This window comes from Chrysochloris asiatica, unplaced genomic scaffold, assembly GCF_000296735.1.
Source record: "Chrysochloris asiatica unplaced genomic scaffold, ChrAsi1.0 scaffold00160, whole genome shotgun sequence".
NCBI classification, from domain to species: domain Eukaryota; kingdom Metazoa; phylum Chordata; class Mammalia; order Afrosoricida; family Chrysochloridae; genus Chrysochloris; species Chrysochloris asiatica.
In genome coordinates, this window is record NW_006408678.1 from 5,450,971 (window position 1) to 5,476,250 (window position 25,280).

Here is a 25,280-nt window from a genome sequence, read left to right on the forward strand (position 1 = left end):
GAAAATCTGGTTCAATATAATCTCCTAATTCTTGCAATTTACCCTTAATGGCACATGGAAAATGAGCTAGTTCTGGTCATGTAGCAAATAGAAGGAATCCCTGGATAGTGCAAACAGTGAACGCATTTGACTGCTAACTGAAACATTGGACATTCGAGTCTACCCAAAAGTACCTCGGAAGAAAGGGCTGGCAAGCACTCCTGAAAATTCAGTCACTGAAAACCCCTTGGAGCACAGTTCTAGTCTGGCATACATGGTTTGGCCAGACATCAAGGAACTGACCTCATAGCAACTAGTGATGAGCAAATATAAGAGCTTTTAATGAGCCCATATAAATCTGTATTCTGTTTTAGAAAGAAAGAAAGAGGGTTTATTAGAAGAGCCATTAAGTGGAACCATTTTGTCCTCCTTGTTTTTGTTACGTGCTATCAAGTCAGTTCCAACTCATGGTGACCCTGTATTGCGTTTCTGAGGAGTGGTTGGTAGATTTGAACCTCCAACTCTGTATGGTTAGTAGTCTGGTGCTGATCCTACAGTGTCACATCAGGACTCCTCCTAGATTAGTGATTTTCAGCCTTCTCTTCTTTGTGAGCTCTGAAAGCCACTTTTAATAGGAAACTATATAATGCAGAGTCCAGAATAGAAATCAGGTAGAGTGATGTGGACTCAGGTAGGAGTGGGAAGCCTACCTGTTGGTGAAACTTGATGTTTATCATCCCCTCTCTTAAGATTTACGATTGTTCTGAGGCTTTTGCACCCAGTCATTTTCTTCTGAGAGCACTTCACACAGCCCAGCATAGATGTGTGGGGCGGAAACTGCTGACAGGTTGCTCTCTCTTAATACCAGCAAAGCTACATCACAGGATTTTCTCCCCAGTACCAGTACATAGGAGTTCTGGTGTGGTGCTGTTAGATAAAGCGCTTGACCTCATGGTCGGTTTCAACTGCAAGGTCGGACACCCTATACAGGGTTGCTATGAGCCGGAATTGACTCAACAGCACTTAACAACAACCACCAGTATATTGGTAATACCCCAAGACAAACATCACAGATTGGTGTTTTGTTTGAATGCACGGCACTTAGAAACATTCATGCCAGTGTTTCATCAAACAGGCAGGGAGTCTGGCCTCACGGGAGATATGGCAACCCAGGGCAGCCTTTCTGGCCTAACAGTCTTTGGTAGGATGGAGTGGTGACTGCAGCCTTCAGATGGGCCTGAGGTCTTCTGTTTGCCAGCCTGGCCTCCCCTAGAGCCCCCTGCAACTTTCTGTCTATCTATCTATCTATCTATCTATCTATCTATCTATCTATCTATCCATTCATTCATTCATTCATTCATTCTACCTGCTCTCTTCCATTCATTTGAGATGCCTATCTTATTTGGTGATATTGTCCAAATATGTTTATCTGGTGGTATTGTTTCGTCATTCCATTCACATATGTACAAAGAGGATTCCAAAAGTTCATGGGAAAATGCAATGAAAAGGTGGTGGAATGTTTCCACAAACTTTTTGAAATATATATGTGTGTATATATATATATATATATATATATATATATACACACGCACATAATAATAAACTTACATATATCATCTACAGATACTGTTTGAAGATTAAAGATCACACTGGGGATTTCATGGTGTCACTTCCTTAAGGAGGGCTCTAGGTGGCACAAGTGATTTGCACTCTAGACTGAACCACAAGGTCAGCGATCTGAGCCCGGCAGCTGCTCCGCAGGTGATTGATGAGGCTTTGTGCTCCATGAAGATTCAAAGCCTCAGAAACTTTATACAGGGTCACTATGATTCAGAACTGACTTGATGATACACACCAATAATAATTGACCTAAAAGTTGGCAGTTTGCAACAACCCATTGACATTGCGGAAGAAAAGCCTAGGAATCAACTTTCGTAAAGTCATAGCCAAGAACACCCAGATGGAACAGTTCTGTTCTGTCACACGTGGGCCCCAGGAGTTGAATCCAATTGACAGTGTTGGGTTGGGTTTGATAATTGATTTTTTATCCTTCCTGAGGCTCCAGTTTTCTATCTTTAACCCTCTTGTTATTTTATAGTTGCAGCTATATTCGGAGGCAAGTGTAGCCCTTCTAAAATTGAATAACCCCAAGGGTTTCCAAGAACTGAATAAACAAACTAAGAAAAACATGACCATTGAAGGAAAAGAACTGACCATAAGTCCTGCGTATCTATTATGGGACCTGAGTGCCATCAGCCAGGTGAGAGTGCAGAGATTCTTTTGAAACCTGAATAGAAGGTTTAAGATGGTAAAAACGGATAAGTCACTGGCTGAGGAGAAGGAAGGAGGACTGTAGCAAGGTGAGTTGAGTGGAACTTTTCTGATTTTCCAGCTGCTGGTTTCAGAATATAGGTAACCCTCGATTTACCACGAGGCTCAATCCTGATGTCTCCATTGTAAGTTGATTCAGACATAAATAAGTCAAAAGGCATCTTTCTTTTTTAAGTTTTCCTTTTTTAATTATAAATATCTTTACAAATCCAGTCATTATTCATCTTTGAGGGTTGGAAACATTACATATAAATTTACAGCTATATTTTCACATTGTACATAGCACATATTACTAATGATAAGATGTATCAAAAGCAAAAAAAAGGAGCTCTGGTAGCTTAGTGGATTACGAGCTGAGCTGCTAACCGAAAGGTCCGAAGTTCCAATCTACCACCAGTTACTCCATGGAAGACAGATGAGGCTTTCTGCTCCTGTAAAGATTACAGCCTCAAAAACCCTATACAGGGTCACTGTGGATCAGAACCAACTCCATGGTATACAACCACTCCCACCAAGAAGAAGAACAGATGGTCTTAAGTGAGGTTACAATGATACAAAAGGACAGTAATTCAAGATCTGTTTCCTACAGTGTGTTAAAGAAATACTGGGTTTTAGGGCTTTTTCTTTCTTTTTTTTAAATGAAATCCTTTGCAATTTTGATAATGCTTAAAAGTAGGACTCATTCTATAAAACACTGGCAGAGTACAGATTGAAGGATGCAATAAGTGTCAATGTCACTGAATTACAAACATACCTAGAAATCAGACTTGATGTGTGTTCCATTGTGTATGTTCTCAACAACAACGATAATGAAGTCTGCAAGGGCACCGGGAGAGCAGACAGGGCAGAGGGGAAAGTGGGAGAGGAGAAGGTCTGGGTAAGGGGTGTTCTACTTCTCAATGCCCCGAACATTATTTCTCAGTCGAAGCAGGATGAAGACGTGTCTGCCAGCCGTTTTGAAGACAACGAAGAGCTAAGGTACTCCTTGCGGTCTATCGAGAAGCATGCACCGTGGGTCCGGAATGTTTTCATTGTCACCAATGGGCAGATCCCATCATGGCTGAACCTGGACAATCCTCGAGTGAAAATAGTGACGCACCAGGTACGTGGCTTTCCCAAAGTGGCCAGGCTGTGGTTGCCCTCCCTGTCCTTTTACTATGGTCCCGTGATTTCATTTCCCTGCCCCGCCTCATCTCCATTTTTACTTTGTTTAATACTCCCATTCTCTTCCCTTCCTTCCAAAACCGATTCCAAACAGAAATCCTCTCATTCAGCTTTTCTCTCTTTTTTTCCTTCTGTGAAAAGGCTGTTTTTCAGAATTTGAGCCACTTGCCAACCTTTAGTTCACCTGCTATTGAAAGTCACATCCATCGCATTGAAGGGCTGTCACAGAAGTTTATTTACCTGAACGATGATGTCATGTTTGGGAAGGACGTCTGGCCGGATGATTTCTACAGCCATTCCAAAGGCCAGAAAGTAAGTACCTCAGAGGAAGGCATGCCTAGCTTAGGAAGCACTTAGAAGTTGTATGATAGAAACCATATCATCAAAGAAATATTTTTTGTGCTAAGCTCAAGAGAGGTAAGAGGGAATAAGAAAAATACCCAAGGAAATGTGCTTCCCCACATTCTTGGACATCCAGAGCTTCTGTGACCCTCTCAGTGTTTTACTGCAATAACAGCCGAAGAAACAAAATCACTGTGGAGCACACAACCACATCAGTGGAATGGCTGAGACATTGTGTTGAAATGGTGTTGAAATGAATGGATGCAGTTCTGTTTAAGGCAGTCAGGCTTACTCTGATTTTGTTTGAGAGAAAGGCTGGAGATGTGGTTAAGAGCAGATGGGCAGAGCCAGCTGCTTAGGGCAGAACCTGCCTCCACCAGTTTCCAGCTCTAGGCAGTGATTTGGCCTCTCTGGGTGCCTGCCTTTGCTGTCTGCCTAATGGGTGAAGTGTGAATACCCCCACAGCATTGTTGGGAGGATTGAGTGAGAAGTAAGTTAGACTTGACACCATAAGCTTGTAAGTTATACATCTCTGTAACAGTCAGTGCTGACAGCTCAGAGCGAATTCCTCCTATTGTGGTTTATACTACCACACCGTTTTCATTCTCCCATTCACCTGTTCCAGCGCTGCCTCTGTGCTCGCTTGGAGGGCTGCGAGGTGAGCAGTGCCATAACGGGAGACAAACACACAATCCATGACTGCGTGCAATGGTTTCAGTGCTGATAAGGATGCCTGGCTGCTCAGGAGTTGAAGCACATAAGGTTTAAATCAGACAGCATTTTAGGAAGAGTTCCCATCTGAATTGAAAGGAATTTTGTAGAACAAGTCAGAGCTAATGAGATGAAGAAAGACATTCCAAATAGATGGTGTTGGTAGCAACTGTGTGCCACCGAGTCAGTTCATCTTTCTCCCTCGGAGTGGCTGGTAGTTTCAAACTGCTGACCTTGTGGTTAGCATTTCAACTCAGTACTCACTATGCTACCAAAAGCTACTTCAAATAGATGCAGCATGCAAAAGCATGGAGGCTTTAAGAGGCACATGTAGTATTAAAAATTAATTTTAATTTGAAAAGTAGCCAGGAGTATCACTCACTTTGAAAGCAGGCAAATTTGCAATTCAGATTACTGTAAACTCCTGTGTTGATTAATCCAGTCACCTAAACTTCTGCATGGAGAAAAGGATATTGAGAGTCCATCTGCGGCTTTCTCAGCCTTGAGATAAGATTACTGTCCATATAGACATACTTGGGGATTACTGATAGTCCTCACACAAAAGCAGTGACTTGCTTCATACTTCCCACCTGCTTTTGTAGTTATATGTATGCTATATTAAGTCTGACATTTGAAATCTCTTTGTTTAAAGATAGATTATAAGAAACAAATCCACAAATTAAGTCCTTGTCTGCTTTCCTGCAAGTGATGCTTGGAGTGATACCTGCTTTCCTCCTAAATCTACAAAGAGCTCATGTTAGCAGTAAGACTGAGCCAGGCACAGGCTGTTTTTCAGATTTCTCACATGGAGGGGTGCCCTGAATGGCCCGGATTTCAGTAAGCCCCGTCACTTTGCTGAGATTAATTCAAGTAATGAGAAAGAGCAGTTTTACCCAGAAAGAACCGGAAGTACAACAGGAATTAGAATAATTACCATATGTGCAGACAAATTCAGGGCAAAATATTCCATACAAATGTAATCAGTCCTAGGAAAATTGCAACCTTTTCTAGGGGCTCAGTGGTTTTTCTTTATTTTTTATGGGCTTCAGTGTAAAAAGCATCCAAGATCATTTCATGGTCTCTGTCATTTTGTCATAGGTTTATTTGACGTGGCCTGTGCCGAACTGTGCTGAGGGCTGCCCGGGTTCCTGGATCAAGGATGGCTATTGTGACAAAGCCTGTAATAACTCGGCCTGTGACTGGGATGGAGGCGATTGCTCTGGTAAGATGTGTTCAAATGAATTGTCTTCATGTTTACTAAATGTTTTCATTTGTTATTGTTATGACCACATGCAGTAGATTTAATTAAGCATTCTCCATGCATCTTGCCCTTTTATACTTGCTACATACCGAAACCATCTGTAATCCATCGACTCTTTGGGGTTCCTTCTATTACCCATTGCTGAGGCTATTTTCCCATGCAGGCTCTGCACTTGAAAATGCCTTTTCTTATTATTTAAAATATGGAAATCTGCAATATCCCTAATTATGGAAGCTCAAGAGTTAGAATCACTCTTACTGGTTGTCTTAGGCGCTCCTTCTGGTGGCTTCCAGTAGCAGATTGCTGTAGGTCAATGAACAACTGTCGGGAGACAAGAGAAATAAACACCCTAGCTCCTCCGCAATAGCATTAATATTACACACAAGTATAATTTTGCTAAAGATAACTTAAAAATAGGTTGCAGTAGTACATCATAGGGAGCTGTCCGAAATTCAAGGTGGATTCAGAAGAGGACTTGGCATGAGGCTATCACTACTGTATCAGGAAGATCTTGGTTAAAAGCAGGGAATGCCAGAAAGATGTTTACTTGTGTTTTATTGACTATACAAAGGCATTTGACTGTGTGCATCATAACAAACTATGATTAACTACAGGAACCCTAAAACACTTAAGTGTGCTCATGTGGAACCTGTACACAGACCAAGAGGCAGTCATTCGACCAGAACAAGGGTATACTATGTGGTTTAAACTAAGGAAAGGTGTGTTTCCACATTGCACCCTTTCACAATACTTATTCAGTCTGTATGCTGAACAAGTAATCCAAAAAACTGGTCTATATGACAAAGAATGCATCATCGGGATGGAGCAACCTGCAGTAGCATAGGCTTCCTAGAGTAGCAACCTTGCTTCCTAGAGGACGTGAAATACTAATGAAGATCAAAGACTACAGCCTTTAGTGTGGATTACAACTCAATGTAAAGAAAACAAAAATCTTTACAACTGGACTAAGCATCATGATAAATGAAGAAAAGATAGAAGTTGTCAAGGGTTTCATTTTGCTTGGCTCCACAATCAACACTCATGAAAGCAGTAGTCAAGAAATCAAATGATGTATTGCATTGGACAAATCTGCTGCAAAAGACCTCTGTAAAGCCTTAAAGAGCAAAGATGACACTTTGAGGACTACAGCACACTTGACCTAGACCATGGTACTTTGATCATCTCACATGCATGGGAAAGGTGGACACTGAATAAGGAAGACTAGAGAAGAATTGATGCTGTTGAATTGTGTCAGTAAAGAATATTGAAAGTACCACAGACTATCAAAAGAACAAACAAATCTATCCTGGAAGAATTACAGCCAGAATGCTCCCTAGAAGTAAGGATGACAAGACTATGTCTTCCATGCTTTGGACATGTCATCAGGAGGAGGACCAGTTCCTGGAAAAGGACACCGTGCATGGTAAAGTAGAGTCGGAAAAAAAGAGGAAGACTCTCAACAAGATGGATTGACGTGGTGGCTACAACAAGGGGATCAAACAGCAACAATTGTGAGGCTGGCGCCGGACCAGGCGGGGTTTCCTCTGATGTGAGTCAGAGCTAGCTCAATGGCAGATAACAACAGCATTCCTTCTCTCTTTCTCACATGCTTATATTTAGACGTATTGATGATACCTTTTTACATTTATTTATTGCTCTTTAATCTATGAAGCCCTGGTGTGGTGCTGTGGGTTAATGTGCTGGACTGCTAGGTCGGTTTGAACCACAAGGTTGGCAGTTCAAGTTCATCATCTGCTCCTTGGAAACCCTACATAGGATCACTGTGAATTGGAACTGACTCGATGACACTAACAACAACAACAACAAACAACAACAACAATGGTAAACCATTATTCACTTAAATTTCTTAATAACTAAGACAGGGAACGCATGTACACAGATATCCCAAAACCTTTCAGTGAGCACTCAATGCCTAACCCATGTGCCACCAGGGCCTCTTACACAGATATCATCACCCCTAAATCATATATGAGGAATCGGGCTTGGAAAAGGGTTACCTACTGGAGGAAACAAAGCTCCAGGTTGTGTTTCACCTGAACTGTCAGATGCTCACTTGAAATGCAGCCAGCTGACACTTGCATTGCGGAGAATGCAGACAGGCCGCAGGTGGCTTGGTGCCATCCAGTGAGCCCAGCCACTAATAGAACCCAACAGTTAGATATCAAAAGGGAGTGGCTGGCCAGGGGTTAGCACCCATAGCCAAGAAGTCCACATGTAAGCATGTGAGAAGGAGAGAAGAGAGGTTATATACCATCATTCCGATTCACAGTGACCCTGTGTATAACAGAAGGAAACCCCGCCTAGTCCTGTGCCAGCCTCACAACTCTTGCTGCTGAATCTGAGCCCATTGTTGTAGCCACCACGTCACCCCATCTTGTTGAGGGTCTTCCTCAGCTCCTCAGCAGTTACAGTCTTTGAGATAATCTCCCCCAGTGCTTATGACCCCTTTGCACAAATTTGAAACCTGTGCTCCTGGGTCCCACAACTCATAAGTGCCATGGCCCGGTCATCCCATGCCCTGTCCACTGCAGAGATGATCCTTTTGCAGCTTATTTTTGTCTTTAGACAAGTGAAGTCTTCTGAAGAATAGAATGAAACTTCTCCAACATCAATTTATTCATCAACCCTGAAAACATTAGGACAAAAGGAATTATCTGGTTTGTTTTTTATCTTCCCCCAAATCTTAAGCCTGGCCAGATTCTTCCATGCCAGATTCATTCTCTTTCTCCTACAGGGAACAGTGGAGGCAGCCGCTATGTTGCAGGAGGCGGCGGCACTGGGAGTGTTGGAGTTGGACAGCCCTGGCAGTTTGGTGGCGGAATAAGCAGTATTTCTTATTGTAATCAAGGATGTGCAAATTCCTGGCTCGCGGATAAGTTTTGTGACCAAGCCTGCAACGTCTTGTCTTGTGGGTTTGATGCTGGTGACTGTGGGCAAGGTACATTTGTTACCATGGAATCATAGTAAGAACGAGGGAATAAAAAAATCTCTTGATGAGCAGAGGGGCTTTGGGATGGTGGTTGTTACTTAGTTAGGTAGCGTTAAAGAACAGAGATGTATGCCTTCATAACTTAAGAGGCTAGAATTGTGAATTCAGGGTGTTGGCTCTAGGAGAAGGTTCCGTCTCAGTCAGCTCTGGGGGAGACCCATTTGTAGCCCCTGTGTTCCTCAGTTCCTTGGCAATCTATCCCCCACCTCTCTCTCACCTCTTGCCCATTTCTATTTGCATGCTTCGGTGTCTGGTCAGCTCTTTTTATAACTCAGAAGTGAAGAGGTGAGGTTTTAGGCAAACCCTACATGGATATAAGAGGGCTTCAAAAAGTTGGTGGAAAAAGTGAATGAAAGGATAATGAAATTTTTCCACCAGCTTTTGGAATCCATCTTGTATAACCTCAATCATAGACCAAAGAAAGTCCTATTTCTAAACAGTGCTACATCCACAGGTAGAGGGCTTAAGGTTCCAACACAGATGGGAACAACAGACTTCAGGCCCTAACAATACCTTTCCCAGCCATATATGCAAACCAGTTGTAAGTTCAAAGTAAGAGAACACAGTCTTTAGAAATCATTAGACATTGAAGAAGCACTATCTCTACCTATCAGGTTCGGTTTTTGGAATGGAATTTCCTTAGCTGATAATTGATGGTGATGGTTTAATTTGAAAACAGTACAAGGAGAACAATGATGCCGTACATATGGTGATTTTCTCGTTGGTGGCTTAATAATGGAGGTTATTTGGACAGAATATTATATTTTTTCAAATGGATAAATAGATGGAAATTCTTAGGTTTTTCTGTCAAGAATCAAGTTATATCCCCATAGTAGTCAGAATTGGCATGCTATGTTTTAATCATGATTACCTCAGATTGTACCTATTGTATTAGAAGTTCTCATTATTTTGCAACCAATTTAAAGTCAGTCTTAGAAAAGTGAAACCTTAAACTCATAAGGATTAAAGAAAAAGAGATAAAAGAGCTTAGTTTTTTTAAAAAAATCATGTTTTTTTTTCCTTCTAGATCATTTTCATGAATTATATAAAGTCACACTTCTCCCAAACCAGACTCACTATGTTCTTCCAAAAGGTGAATGCCTGCCTTACTTCAGCTTTGCAGAAATAGCCAAAAGAGGACTAGAAGGTGCCTATAGTGACAACCCAGTCATCCGACATGCGTCCATTGCCAACAAGTGGAAAACCATCCATCTGATAATGAACAGTGGAATGAATGCGACCACCATACATTTCAATCTCACGCTTCAAGATAAAAATGACGACGAGTTCAAAATCCAGATAACAGTAGAGGTTGACACAAGAGAGGAACCTAAACTAAATTCTACCACCCAAAAGTCTCATGAAAAGTTGGGGAGCCCAAGCACAGTTCTTCCAGAGATGGAAGTCCTGTTTGAAGATGTTCCTGTGGAAAAACGCTTCCCGAAGTTCAAGAGACGCGATGGTAACACAACAGGGAGACTCCAGGAGGACATGCAGATTCCCCGGGTCAATATTTCACTTCTTCCAAAAGAGACCCAGTTAACTCTCCATAACTTGGATTTGCAACTAGAGCAAGGAGACCTCACTCTGAAAGGATACAATCTGTCCAAATTGGCCTTGCTGCGGTCATTTCTGATAAACTCAGAGTTGAAAGAAAGTGAAGCTGGAAAGACAGATGAAAGAGATGACCACTTGGATGCCCCACTGGAAAAACGAGTTCACAGAGATGCTTTGGCAAAAAGCTTTGAAGCATCTGAAAGACTTCAGGGGTCTACTTTTCTAGCAGTGCCAGCAAAAAGGAATGACCACATCCAGGGTCATCCACCCCAGGAATCAGAGACCAAAGCAGGATTTAGATCAGAAACCCAGGCCCCAAAAGTAGGAGGCAAAAGTATGTCAAACGAGAAGCTACACTCACAGATTGTTCCACCGGAAGACCATGTGAACAAAGAAAAGAAAATCATAGGGAAAGAAAAGGAGAAAACCAGTTTGGAGGAAAATGCTAAAAATAACATTGGTGTTAATGAAGTATTACCTGGAAGGAAACTTCAGCACTATATAGAAAGCTACCTGGGCTTTTTGCCATGGGAAAAAAAGAAATATTTCCAGGATCTTCTTGATGTAAGTTACATTCAGCCTGTTCTCTCCTGTGTTCAGGAAAAAAATTAGATAGCCTTGTGATTGATAACAATACAGTAATAGCTGCTATCTATTTGCAGTCTCTGACTAATGTAATTGATTTGGCTGCTAACTTGAAGTTTGGATGTTCAAGTCCACTTCTCGGAAGATAGGCCTAGTGATGTACTTCTAACAAAGCAGCCATTTAAAACCCTGTGAAGCACAGTTCTGTCTGGCAACTGGTTTGTTGTTGTTGTTTTACTATTTCTTCAATACTGTATTCTGCTAGCCACTGAACTAATTTATATTTTTTGACATAGTTTCATTGAATTTTTCTAATAGCCCCAATAATAAAAATACCTCATGAGGGTAATATTTACTTTTGCTGTGCCTATTGTTGGGGAGTATTGGTGGTGCTGGTGTGGCACTGTGGGTTAATGCGCTGGACTGCAAAGTCAGTTTGAACTGCAAGGTTGGTAGTTCAAGCTCACCAGCAGCTCCTCAGAAACCCTATACAGGGTCGCTGTGGGTCGGAATTGATAACTGGTGGTGCTGTTGGACTGCTTAACTACAAGATCGGCAGTTCAAACCCATCAGTTGCTCTGCCAGAGAAAAGATGAGGCTCTCTGGTCTTGTAAAGATTTATAGCCTCAGAAGCCCTATATGGGGTTGCTATGAGACAGCTGTTACTTAGCGGCAGCATCCCCATTGTACAGTTTTGTGTGAGTGAGTACCTGGTAGCATGGGGATGGTATCTTTACTCTGTGGTTTCAGAAATGCTTTTGTGCTAGTCAGGTCGGATAGGCTTCCACTTTTACTGATGTGAACACCGAGGGTTAGAGAAGTTCTTAGCTTTCCCAGTAACACAATAGCAAGTCAGTAGGAGCGCGAGCTGCCTGCCCTTCACACTGGCTTCATCTGCTGTGGTATCTGAACATCTGTGTGCTGTTACTGTGCTAACCACCAGGGGGTGCAAGACAATTAGGACACAATAGCTGCTGTGCCCAAACTGGTTGGGAAGACTTTTGTGGACAAATAGTTGTAGCTGTGGATTAAGAGGGGGGGCGGGCTAGGATAGGCTGCAAAGTCAATGGTTCAAATTCACTAGCCACTCCTGGAAACCCTATGCAGGATCGCCGTAAGTCAGAACTAACTCGATGGCACTTAACAACATGTAGTAAGTACCTCCATTGAAGTATGGGCATGGATTACAAAGTAAAAATTGATGAACTTTGCCTGGAGAAATTGGGGAAGGCATCCATGAGGAGGTACCCTGTTAGCTGAACCTTGAAGGGCTGGTAGGAGTTGACAGACCAGAAAAGTGTCTTGTGTCTGGCACATTGCTGTTGTTATATGCGGGCAAGTCAGTTCTGACTCATAGCAACCCTGTATAGGGTTTCCGAAGAACGGCTGGTGAATTTGAACTGCCAACCTTGCATATTAGATATTTACTGGTTGTTGAGTGAAGAGCTGAGGACTTTTTGCTTATTCTTATTTCTTCACTCTTTTCCCTTTTGCTTGCTTTCTGCTTTGTTTTTTTTCTTTTAATTATGAAAATACCATAGATAAAATTTATTGTTATTGTTAAGTGCCATTGAGTTGTTTCCGACTCATAGCAAGCCTGTATAGAGTTTCTGAGGAGCAGCAGGTAAGTTTGAACCACTGACCTTGTGGTTCAAACCGACCTTACAGTTCAGTGGCTTATCCCACAGCGTCACACTAGGACTCCAGGTTAAATGGTAAAATGTACAGGCAATGCAAAAATACAGTCAATGGGTCTCCTGAAGCCTTCTCTTTCAGATCAACTTCATATTTGGTTAGTGTTTGTCTTAGTTGCCAGGTGCTGCTTTAGCATAAATACCACAAGTGGGTGTCTTTAAAGAACAGAAATTTATTTTCTTAACGTTCTGGAGCTAACACTTCACATCGGGGTTTCAGTTTGCACTGACTTCTTCCTTGTCAGCGTGGTCATTCCTTGGTGATCATTGGCTTGTAGACAATCCTCACATGGCATGTCTTCCCCTGTGTGTCTCTGAGCCTATTCTGGTTTTTTTAATAACTCAGATGTGATTAGATTTAGGACCAACACTGAAATGTCCTCATTAACATAACAAAAGTAAAACCTTATATTCAAATAGGATCACATTTACAAGTACCAGAGCCAGAAATTCAACACAGATGCTGTATTTTAGAAGGACAAATTCAATCCCTGACAGTATCCGGCCAGTATTTTTCAAAAGATATGCAAATGTATAGTTTGTTTTTAGAACAGTGAGATTATACTATGCATATGCTGCACAAAGTTCTCGCTCACTGACTTGGTTAGGTTCCGAAGATCAAGCCATTATGCAAAACTGGCATTATGTAAGAACCAGTTTAGGAAAGAAAGTATTTCCATACAGAAAATTTCATCATCTGTAAAGTGTGTTCACATTCTTTGCCATTTGGTTTTGCATCTTAATAATGGTTTGATGTTGTTGTTAGGTGCCATCAAGTTGGTTCCAACTCATAGCAACCCTGTATAGTTTCTAAGGGGTGGCTGGTGAATTTGGACCACCAACCTTGGTTGAGGTTGAGTGTTTATCTAGGGCGTCCCATCAGTAGGGTTCTTCATATTTTGTATCATTAACATTATTATATGGTTAAACCAAATGTGTTTGTTTCAAAGCTCAAATACTTATTTTGGTATCACTGGTAGAAATACCAAATTGCTTACATTTTTAAATGTTGCATTGAATAGGCTGTGAAATCTCATGGCTGATAACCAGTCCTTGAAGATTACCCTATAAACAGACCTCCAACACACAGCTTTTGTTCTCAAGCCAATACTGATGAGATGGATTTTCACTAAAACCTAGTTCAGTCCTAGTCTTAGGATGTTTAAAGTTAGTACGCATTTCATGGGTACTTGTATGGCAGTTCTAAAAAAAACAAAAACACCTCATTGTCATCAAGTCGATTGTGACTCTTATCACCCCTAAAGAGGGTTTCCAAGACTGTAAATCTCAGAAGCAGAAAGTCTCATCTTTCTTCTGTGGAGCGACTGGTGGGTTTGAACTGCTGACCTTGCAGTTAGCACTCCAGTGCTTATCCTACAGTGGTTATCTTACAGTGTTCCTCTTGGGCAGTTAGTGGAAAATTATTGCTACATAATATAAAATGATAGATCTGTCTCTCTATTAGCAAAGTACATTGTTGTGGGGTGCTGTCGAGTTGATTTAACTCACAGCAAGCCAGGTGACAGACTTGAACTGCCCCGTGGAGTTTGCTATGGTTTTATAGGAGCAGATCACCAGGTTTTTCTCCCTTGAAGCAGATGAGTGGATTAGAACTGCCACTCTTGGTTAGCAGCTAAGTGTTTAACTATTGTGCCGCTCCTTAATAAGGTACATCCATCCCACAGCAGTCTCCACTCAGCTCGTCTGAGTTCCACAATTCATTGCCATGACCACACAGAACTCGGATACCACACTCACAGTTAGGGCTTCATTAGGGAAGTTAACAGGGTACACTTCAGGGCCGGAAATGCTGACTTGTTCCAGTCAGGACAGCCTCTCCTCAACTGTGCCCACAGGTAGGCCTTTCTTTGCCCATAAATGTCCATAGGACCCACCACTCACCCAGAAGGCACTGGGCTCTGACTCCGTGGGTCAGCACACCAGGAGGCCCCCACTCTGTGAGCAAGCCTCCTGCCCCAGATCACTCAGCTTGACTGGCTCTGGGGACTGGGAAGCCCACCGCTCTGTCTCATGCTCTGGCTCTTGGGTCTGCTGCTGTTGCTCCTTTGCCCCTCCTCTACCACCCGTCCTGTGTCACAACTTTCTGTCCCTGGGGTGAGGAGACTTTGGATGTCCAGAAACTTTGGAGTCCAAAAGATGCACTCCAATCCTGTCCCTTCTTTGATGGTAGTGAGATCTGCCTCCCATTTCTGAGATGGCTCATTTTAAACCCATACTCGAGTTTCAAGCTTTTACCGTTACAGTTACAGATAACTCAACATCACAGCAGAATCATGTCATCCTATTAGTATCTTCTCCTACCTTCTGTTTTCCACTCCACCCCCTACCCCCCAGGGCAAAGACAATGTCTGGTGAGAGTAAGAGACTAGAGACTGTGACTAGAAGAGACGTTAGCTAATACACTAAACTGTATAAATTGGTATCCTCTCAACCTTGCTTCATTGCTACAGTTGCTATCTGCTTACCAACACCCTTTAACTTTCAGTCCTAGAATGGGGTTTTCTCTGATGGGCACAGACTTTCCCTGCCTCGATGCATCCAATAACAATTCAAAAAGACAGTTTTGTTTGTTTTCCCCTAGAGATCTTTCCTTCACAGGAAAGCCTCCTGTTCCCTCAGCAGTTCTGAGTGGGTTTCCACCTAAGCCCCTTACTCTGTACACAGGCTACTGGCCTAAAATAAAGCCTGACCCTTCCTAACTCCCCTTTTAGTATATCTAGTTAAGTTTTGGAGTCTTGGGGTGGCACTGTGGGTTAATGCGCCATACTGCAAAGTCGGTTTGATCTGCAAGGGAGGCAGTTCAAGCTCACCAGCCGACTCAATGGCACTTAACAGTCCAGTATAGGCTGAAGGCGGGCTTACACACTCTCTGTAATCATGACAACCGTAGGAATTCCCATCATACAAGGAGCTCTACTTTACAAAACTAGGTAGGAGAAACATCCACTGTCCATACTGCAGTCAGGTACACACGTAACCCATAACCCCTTTTAAAACACCCAAATTTAGTGTTTCTCCACCCCTGGACTGTCTCCATTGATGTGTATGTGACCTTGGGCCTCTTACACTCTTCACTCATTACAGGGAACCACCAAAGTTACCTTCTTAAGAATCAACAAATTATTTCCCATGTCCCTTTATTCTGTCTCATACAAAACTCCATGTTTCCATGAGTCTGGAGCCATTGCATTGAACCCCACTTCTGACACCAACTGCAAAAATAATGAGATTCAATGTGCAGAGGTATCGGGGTCCAAAGAACACACTTCCCTCCTGATTCTTTCTCGATGGTCATGAGAGTCCACTGCCTGCCCCCACTTTTCAGATGGCTCATTTAACACCAGTGTTAGAGGGTCAAGTTTTTACAATTAGAACTAATTCTGTTAACTTCCACAGCTGAATCATATCATCCTACCAGTCTTCTCTCCCACCACCTCTCACCCAGACCCATCAGGAAAAGAGTAGTTGGGTGAGAGTTACAGGCTTTGGCTAGAGGAGACATTAGATCATTTACGGCACCTCCATAAGTACATGTCCAGCTCTGTTTACAGGGATCCTTTTTTTTTCAGGAAGAAGAGTCACTAAAGACACAATTGGCCTACTTTACTGAGAGCAAATACACTGGAAGACAACTGAAAGATACGTTTGCAGATTCCCTCCGCTACGTCAATAAGATTCTAAACAGCAAATTTGGATTCACTTCTCGGAAAGTCCCCGCACACATGCCTCACATGATTGACCGAATTGTTATGCAAGAGCTGCAAGATATGTGAGGCTTGTTGGTGCTAAAGTCACTTAACTGGGTTTCAGAGCTAAGGCTGCTTGAAATCTTCCTTTCTGCTGTGCAATATGTGATGAGTAAATAAATAGTCTATCTCCATAAATGTTGTTAAGTGCCCTTTAGGTGGTCCCAACTGATAGCCACCCATGTACAACAGGACACAAGATTGCCCTGTGTCCTCCTTAAATCATTGCTACAGTTGAGCCTGTGGTGGCAGCCACTGTGTCCATTTCCTTGATAGTTTTTCTCTTTTTATCCTGACCCTCTACTTCACCAAGTAGGATGTCCTTCTCCAGGGACTGTTCCCTCTTGATAATATTTCCAGAGTACGTGAGAACATTCTGACCGTACTTCTGCCAAGACAAATGTGTTTGTTCTTCTGGCGGTCCATGATCTATTCGGTATTCTTTGACATCAGTTGCCACAAATGCTGATGACCGTATATATTTTTGATCTGCAGATCTCATTCTATCTTATATTTGGACAGGTTCCCTGAAGAATTTGACAAGACGTCATTCCACAAAGTCCGTCATTCTGAGGATATGCAGTTTGCCTTCTCTTATTTTTATTATCTCATGAGTGCGGTACAACCACTGAATATATCTCAAGTTTTTGATGAAGTGGATACAGACCAATCTGGTGTCTTGTCTGACAGAGAAATCCGAACACTGGCTACCAGAATTCACGACTTGCCTTTAAGTTTGCAGGTGTTGTGTTTTTCTTTTTCCTAAACTCTGACATTTTAAATGAAATTTTGAAGTTTGACAGTTTCTTTTACCCCTACAGATTTCACTTCAAAGAAAGTAAGGGTAATTCTTATTTAGTAAAGATTTCAGCACAAGTCCATTTTTAGTAAAGATTTCAGCACAAGTCCAGAATCAAAACCAAATTGCAAGCTTTTATTTTATAAGATTACTTTTTAGGGTTCTCAGCAGGGATTGATATTGTGTTGTTTGGAGAAAACCTAGAGATTAGCTACATCTTGTGCAAGGCTCATTCAGGGGCTCTCCTAGTGTGATTGGAGATCTCCGCCAGTCCTGAGACACTGTCCATCCACTCCATCTGGTTTCCTTTTGGCCCAAGCATAGGAAACTCACCAATGGAGTGCCAGCACGGATAGAGCATTCCCTATGGTGCTCCTTTTGTGTAAAGTGGTGTCTCACAGAACAATGTTTTCTATTTTGAAGCAAAGATGAAATATTTATATGTGTATTGTCTTACTTTCCTCTTTTTTTTAGTCTGTCTTAATGGTGTGAAACTATAGGATACCAAAAGGTTGGCAGTTCAAACTCACCAGCTGTTCCTCAGAAACCCTACAAAGGTTGCTGTGAGTCGGAACTGACTCGACAGCACTTCACCACCACCACAACAATAATGTTTATCTTAAGAATCAGATAATCAAATTCCCTTTAAGGATAGTATTGAAGCCACTTTGGAGATGTGCATGATTTTTATTTTTAAAACCACTGTCATTACCCAGAATATATACAACAGGTTTATTCTTTTGCTTTGCCTTTTAGGATTTGACAGGTCTGGAACATATGTTAATAAATTGCTCAAAAATGCTTCCTTCCAATATCAGTCAGTTAAACACTATTCCACCAACTCAGGAGGCATACTATGATCCCAATCTGGTAAGTGGCGTGAGTTAATTTTTCTGTGCAACAAAACGTTGTATGGCTGTACAACAGCTTGCTATTGTTGTTGTTATGTGTCATCAAGTCAGTTCTAACTGAAAGTGACCCCATATGACAGAGCAGAACTGCCCCAGAAAGTTCATGGCAATAACATGTATGGAAGCAGGTACCAGATCTTTCCCCTGCAGAGCTTCTGGGTGGGTTTGAATCTACAAGCTTTTGGTTAGCAAACTAGCACTTAACCGTTTACATCATTTCGGAAACGACAGGCAAGTTTTATACTTTTATCATTGGCAGAAAGTAGTAACATAAATAATTTAGAGTCATTTATGTCTTTTATTGGAATTGTTTTCCCCCTCCTAATGGATATTTGGAATCCTGGTGTGACACTGTAGGATAAGCACTAGACTGAAAGGTCAGTTTGAACCACAGGGTAGGTGGTTCAAACTCACTAGCCGCTCCTCGGAAACCCTATACAGGGGCGCTATGAGTCTAAACCGATTCAATTTCACTTAACAGCAACAGTAGATACTTTTCAGGTTCATTGCTTATATCCCATAAGTGGATATCTTGTTCAAAGAATAGCAAAAGAGAGCCCAAAAGCATTCTCAGTTGCCTGGGAAAACAGTCCTGGGGTTCAACATTAACAAGGAAATAGTCATCTAATGAAATTCCATGTTTAGTCAAAGCTAAGTGTTTTGATGCTGGCACTTTCTTGGTGTTACCCGAAGGGATCAGTGAATAATTTACAGTCAGCTGCATTGGGCTGCTGTGTGCTTGATTGCTAACTGAAAAGCTCAGCACTTTGAATCCACTAGCCATTCTGTGGGAGAGAAACCCTGATGATCCACACCCATAAAGACTGTTGTTGTTGTTGTTAAGTGCAGTTGAGTTGGTTCCAACTCATAGTAATCCTGAATAGAGTTTCCAAGGAGTAGCTGGTGAGCTTGAACTGCCAACTTTCCAGCTGACCTTACAGTCCAGTGCATTCAGCCGCAGCACCATACCCTGCTCCCCCATAAAGATCACAGCCTTGGGAAGGAACTCCACGGGGCTGTTCTACTCAGTCTTAAAGGGTCATGCTGAGTCTGATTCAACTCAGCACACACACACACAACAACGTTGGGGTGTCACCTGAAGGAAGTGATCCCAAGACGTATCCCAATTTCAGAGAAGTTAAAGTATTAAAGTACTGTGGATCTTAGGATTGATGAAAACAGGATAAAGTACTTTATATTTGTGAAGAATACTGTATAAACTCAAGAGTACTGTATAAACTGCTAATACTCATTTACAAGTATGTTTATTATGAACAAAAGTTTTATTCCTTCCTGCCGAAGGAACAGAATCACAAAGTTTATTAAAAAAAGAAAGTTTAGAAATTGGATTACATAAGCTGAAGAATCTTCTCTGTTACAAGGCTATTTAAGCCCAGATAGCGCTTTTCTATTTCCCAGAAACCCACTGTTGTCAAGTCAGCTCTGACTTATAGTGACCCTATTATGTAGGCTTCCGAGACTGTAAATCTGTACAGGAGCAGACAGCCTGATCTCTTGCCAAGGAGTGGATTATGGGTTTAAACTGCCAACTTTGCAGCTTAGCCCACAGTGCCACCAGAGCAGTTTTTGTAGTTAACCCAAAACAAAAAACCAACCGACTGCCATTTAGTTAATTCTGACTTACACTGATCCTGCTTAGGTTTTCTGAGGCTGTAAATCATTACAAAATCAGAAAGACTCATTTTCTCCCACAGAGCAACTGGTGAGTTTGAATTGCCATCTCTGTGGATAGCAGTGCTTAACCTACAGTGCCACCAGGGCTCCTCCTGGAGTTAAAAAATAAGGATAATAAAGGATATCATTGTTGACGTCAGATAGATCTTGGCTGAAAGTAGAGAATACCAGAAAGATGTTTACCTGTGCTGTATTGACTGTGCAAAGGCTCTCAGTCATGATAAGCTATGGACAATGTTGCAGAGAACAAGTGTTCTGGAACACTTAATTGTACTCATGAGGAACCTGTACATAGACCAAGAGGCAATTTTTCGAACAGAACAAGGGGATACTGAATGGTTTAAAATCAGGAAATGTGTGTGCCAGGATTTTATTCTTTCACCATATTTATTTAATATGTATGCTGAGCACATAATCTGAGAAGCTGGATTTTATGAAGAAAAATGAGGCCTCAGGATTGGAGGAAGATTCATTAACAGCCAGTAATATGCAGATGATACAACCATGCTTGCTAAAAGTGAAGAGGACTTAGAATACTAACTGATGAAGATCAAAGATCACAGCCTTTGGTATAGGTTGTATCTCGTTGTTGTTGTTGTTATGTGCCATGGAGTCAGTTATGACTCATAGCGACCCTGTACAGGGTTTCTGAGGCTGTAAATCTTTATGGGAGCAGAACGCCTCATCTTTCTCCCGTGGAACAGCTGGTAGTTTCGACTGCTGACCTTTCGGCTCACAGCCCGATTCGTAACCACTACGCTACCAGAGTTCCTTCAATGTAATGAAGACAAATCCTCACCACCGCTGGACCAATAAACAACATCCACATAAATGGAGAAAAAATTGAAGTTTTCAAAGACTTCATTTTGCTTGGTTCAACCATCAACACTCATGGAAGCAGCAGTCAAGAAAGCAAACAATGTATTGCATTAGACAAATCTGCTGCACAAGACCTCAGTAAAGTGTTAAAGAGCAAAGATGTTCGTTTGAGGACTAAGGTGTGCCTGACGCAAGCCATGGTATTCTCAGTAACCTCATGTACATGCAAAAGCTGGACAGTGAATAAGGAAGACCATAGAAGAATTGATGCATTTGAGTTACAGAGTTCGAGGAGAATGCTGAAAGCACCATGGACTGCCAAAAGAACAAACAGATCTGTGTTAGAAGAATTATAGCGAGACTGCTCCTTGGAAGCCAGGATGGCCAGACTTCGTCTTTCATAGTTTGGACATGTTATCAGGAGGGACCAGTCCCTGGAAAAGGATATCATGTTTGGTCGAGTAGAGGGTCAGGTCTTCAGTTCAAAACTATCAGCTGTTCCGTGGGAGAAAGATGAGGCTTTCTGTTCCCGTAAAGATTTATAGCCTCGGAAACCCTGTACAGGGTCGCTGTGAGTCGGAACCGACTCCACGGCACACAGCCACCACCAGAGTAGAGGGTCAGAGAAAAAGAGGAAGACCCCCAACAAGATGGATTGGTATAGTGGCAGCAGCAGTGGGCTCAAGTGTAACAATTATGAGGTTGGCAAAGGACCGGGCACTGTTTTGTTCTGTTGTGCATAGGGTCTCTGTAAGTCAGTACCGACTCAATGGCACTTAACAACAACAATAAAGCTAATTAATTAAATCTAAAGCATCCTGCTGTAAATGGTCTAGCTTAGGTTTGTCCATTCCCACCCCCACCTCCGCCAAGTTTATGTGTTTATCAAGAAACCTGTACTTTCTCTGCATTGTCAAGGCTCTCTGCCTCCAGGAAGGGGAACGTGGGTCTCTCTGAGCTCCAGACTGCTCTGCCCTGTCTTTCCTACTGTCTTCTCAGTGAGCAGTCCCGGAGTGTAGTGTAGATAGAGGAGGGAGAAAGGAAAAAGGCTGTGTGGCTCCCTCAGCATTTCTGCCCGACCACTGGGCTTTGCTTTCTTCTGAGTGGTAGAGTAATTGTGTTGAAAGGCCACCGAAGTACTCAAAGTCCCTTGAGCTTCACTGCTGGTAGCGCTCTCTCTCTAGACTTCTCTTTCATACATCCTTATTCCCACATCTGCCTTTTTACTTGTCTGTCATTCCTTCTATAGTTTTCTTTCTTTCTCCTGCAGACATTGCATTCATAGTGAGACTTTACAGTTACCAAGCTCCCACACTTAGATGCAGAAGTCGGTTATTTGCTGTAGAAAAATTATCTACATGTATAAAATAGCCACTCATCTTGCCTTGTTTTAAGGATGTGCGATATGAGAGACTCATTTGCTTTTGAAATAAACCCATCTTCATCAATTAGCAGAATAATTTTCGTTCTTTCCAAATTTCTGGAAGAAGGTTTAGAATTAGCAATTGTTGTTTGAGAGCTAAGAAATAAGTAAAACTTCCTTGTTAATGATTAAAACTGGTGTTTTGAGGCTCATGCATAGAAGCTTTGAGAGGATAAATACTAGTTACACTGGCAGCAGTAGTTAGCATTGTGTGAGTGAACTCTAATCTTACCCAAGGCATTGGCTTCATTTTTTGCACTTAGCCATGATTGCACTTGGGGATAAAGAATTTTCTGATTCTTTAGATGATACAAAGCACAAATTAGCTTAAGAGTATTAAACACAGACCAGTTCATAATATTTTATGTTAGAAATTAATTTTTTCAAAATTATAACAATTCCTGACAAGACTGTTTTCACATAGACTGTGGGGTGGGTAACACATGATTAGGTCCCTGGGTGGAGCAAATGGTGTACACTTGGCTGCTAACCAAAAGGTTGGAGGTTTGAAACCATGTGTTGGCACTGTGAACGAAAGGCCTAGTGATCTGCCACCATAACGGTTACAGCCAAGAAAACCGTATGGAGCAGTTCTTCTGTCACCAATGGGGTATCTGTGAGTTGGAAAAACTTGCTGGCAGTGGGAAATAGGAAAATGTGTGATTAAAATAAAACTTTATTTATAAAATTAGGTGGCCAGCCTGAGGACTATAGCCTGCCAGTTCTATTTTTAAAGTACTGTATTAAAATATTTATTTTGATTACTGAGATTTTTGTGGGTCCCTCCTCCCACTTAAATCTTGTACCTGAAATGAGTGCCTCACTCACCTCATCTATTCCTGGCCCTAATAGGATGTCTGATAAAGTCTGATATACTTGAATTTTCTCGTAGCCACCCGTCACAAAGAGTCTAGTAACCAACTGTAAGCCAGTAACTGATAAAATCCACAAAGCATATAAGGACAAAAACAAATATAGGTAAGTAATATATGTGTATTCTTTTGTTTCATTTAAGAATAATTACAGGGGTCTGGCATTTTATAATTTGATAAACTTTTATCTATTAAGCATTCTTTCTTAAATTACATGAGATATTTGTTAATGGTGGCTGTGTGCCGTGGAGTCAGTTCCGACTCATAGCGACCCTGTACAGGATTTCCGAGGCTGTAAATCTTTATGGGAGTAGAACGCCTCATCTTTCTCCCAAAGATTGCTTATTTGTTAATAGTAACATTGAAATGTTAAGTGAGTCTGTGTATGTCGAGTGTATGTTTGTGGTTTTTTTAATTGAAGCTTTGTTTTTTTAAATTTATATACACATTCAGACTCTTCTAAGTACATTTTAATAATTAGGTTTGAAATCATGGGAGAAGAAGAGATTGCTTTTAAAATGATCCGTACCAATGTTTCTCATGTGGTTGGCCAGTTGGATGACATAAGGAAAAACCCCAGGTATGGTTTTGTTTTGTTTTAATTATGCTTACTTTGCAAATAAATATCAATAAAAAGAACAGTAGGCCCAGAGGGGAGGGGGTGATTTAATTCTGTTTAGAGCTGATGGGAAGGCCTAATGGTGTAGGTAACGCTGGAGCTGGGCTTGACCACGAGGTAGGAGTTTGGGAGAGAGACAAACTCAGTCCCTGCATTCAGTTCTTTTGGGACTGAGACCTGGTGTGGTGCTGTAGGTCAATGTGTTGAACTGCAAAGTTGGTTTGAACTGCAAGGTTGGTGGTTCAAGCTCACTAGCTGCTTCTTAGAAATGCTATACAGGGTCGCTATAGGTCGGGACTGACTTGACAGCACTTAACAACAACAATAATGGTAGTTCTGAAATCCTGGTATGGTGCTGTGAGTTAATGCACTGGACAGCAAGGTTGGTTTGAACCACGAGGTCGGTGGTTTAAGCTCACCAGTCGCTCCTCGGAAACCCTATACAAGGTTGCTATGAGTCAGAACTGATTTGATGACACTTAACAACAGTGGTACTTCTGGTGTGGCACTGTAGGGTAAGCACTGGACCATAAGGTCAGTGTGAACTGCAAGGTTGACTGTTCAAACTCACCAGCCATCCTCAGAAACCCTACACAGAGTTGTGTGTGTCAGGACTCAGTGGACGGTGCTTACCAACAACAACAACAATGGTAGCCTTATGCTTTACTCTTTGAAAAAAGTCATCAGTCTCATTTTGGAAGTCTTTTGTGACATTTGCTTATTGCCCACCCTGAATTCAGTCATTGTTGATCTATAGTGTTGTGCGTGGAAACGTGCAGTTTTTTTTTGTGTCCTACATTATTATTTCATTGTGTTAGTTTGAACAGTTATTGGGGAGAGAGCATTCTCAGCTATTTTCATGATATGTTTTAAGGACAGGCCTTATTAAAAAGGTCACGTGGCAAATCGGGTTTCACCAGCCATGTTGTTCAGGTTTGAATACCTCATGTTTCCTTGAAGAGATTTTGTCATTTTTGACTCTTGTTTTGTTTTACTTTTTATGGGGGCTTATTAAAAGTCAGGAAGAGAAAATCACATTCCTCAGTAGCTTCAACTTTCAAGACACAGCCCACAAACAAGGAGCCTAGGGCTGGGCTTAGCTCTCTTTGCTCCCTCAGCTCTGCTTATCTGTGTGGGGCTTTCTCCTCAGGGTGGCCACTGCACTCCTAGATGCCACTTGTGGACATAGCTTTATTCCCAGGCAGAAAGAGACCCAGCAGACAGACACTGGGAAGGGGAGAGATCACTTAGACTAGTCAGGGGTTGGTGATGAGGTTGGAGTGGGGATTACCTTCCCTGAGTCAGAAACCCGGGGCAGGTGAGTACTGAACAAAATGGACGTTCTCTTAGGAAAGCAGTACTGGGGCGTGCAGTAGATGTGTGCTGGGCACTCAGCAGTCAGCTTGAACATAAACCCTTTGTCTCACTCATATACTTTTGTTTCCACTTTTTCTGATGGCCAACATTTTGTCGTATTTGCTTTTTTTCTCTCTCTGTGTGTGCTTCTTTTGGTTGTTTTGGCGGAACCATTTAAAAACAAGCTGCAGCTATCCACACACTTAACATCTAATTATTTTCGTACAAGTCTTCCAAAAAATAAACTTGGGGGCTAACTGAAAAGTTGTCAGCTTGAACCCACCCAGTGGCTCGATGGGAGAAAGCCCTGGCATGTTTAGCTCTAAAGCATAAGACTCCTTTAAAACATAACCACAACACCAACTTTACTTCAAACAAATGAATA

At 41.9% G+C, this 25,280-nt stretch overlaps 1 protein-coding gene across 1 annotated transcript in view; it reads left to right on the plus strand.

The window, feature by feature from the left end:
• GNPTAB (N-acetylglucosamine-1-phosphate transferase, alpha and beta subunits) overlaps positions 1-25,280 on the plus strand; it is a 172,432-nt gene that overhangs the window by 139,062 nt on the left and 8,090 nt on the right. The window contains exons 8-18 of the mRNA XM_006871094.1: positions 2,078-2,239; positions 3,233-3,412; positions 3,616-3,786; positions 5,626-5,749; positions 8,544-8,747; positions 9,826-10,919; positions 16,225-16,424; positions 16,924-17,143; positions 17,957-18,070; positions 22,941-23,026; positions 23,402-23,500. Coding sequence (XP_006871156.1) covers positions 2,078-2,239; positions 3,233-3,412; positions 3,616-3,786; positions 5,626-5,749; positions 8,544-8,747; positions 9,826-10,919; positions 16,225-16,424; positions 16,924-17,143; positions 17,957-18,070; positions 22,941-23,026; positions 23,402-23,500 — 2,654 coding nt within the window. The remainder of the gene's footprint in view (positions 1-2,077; positions 2,240-3,232; positions 3,413-3,615; positions 3,787-5,625; positions 5,750-8,543; positions 8,748-9,825; positions 10,920-16,224; positions 16,425-16,923; positions 17,144-17,956; positions 18,071-22,940; positions 23,027-23,401; positions 23,501-25,280) is intronic.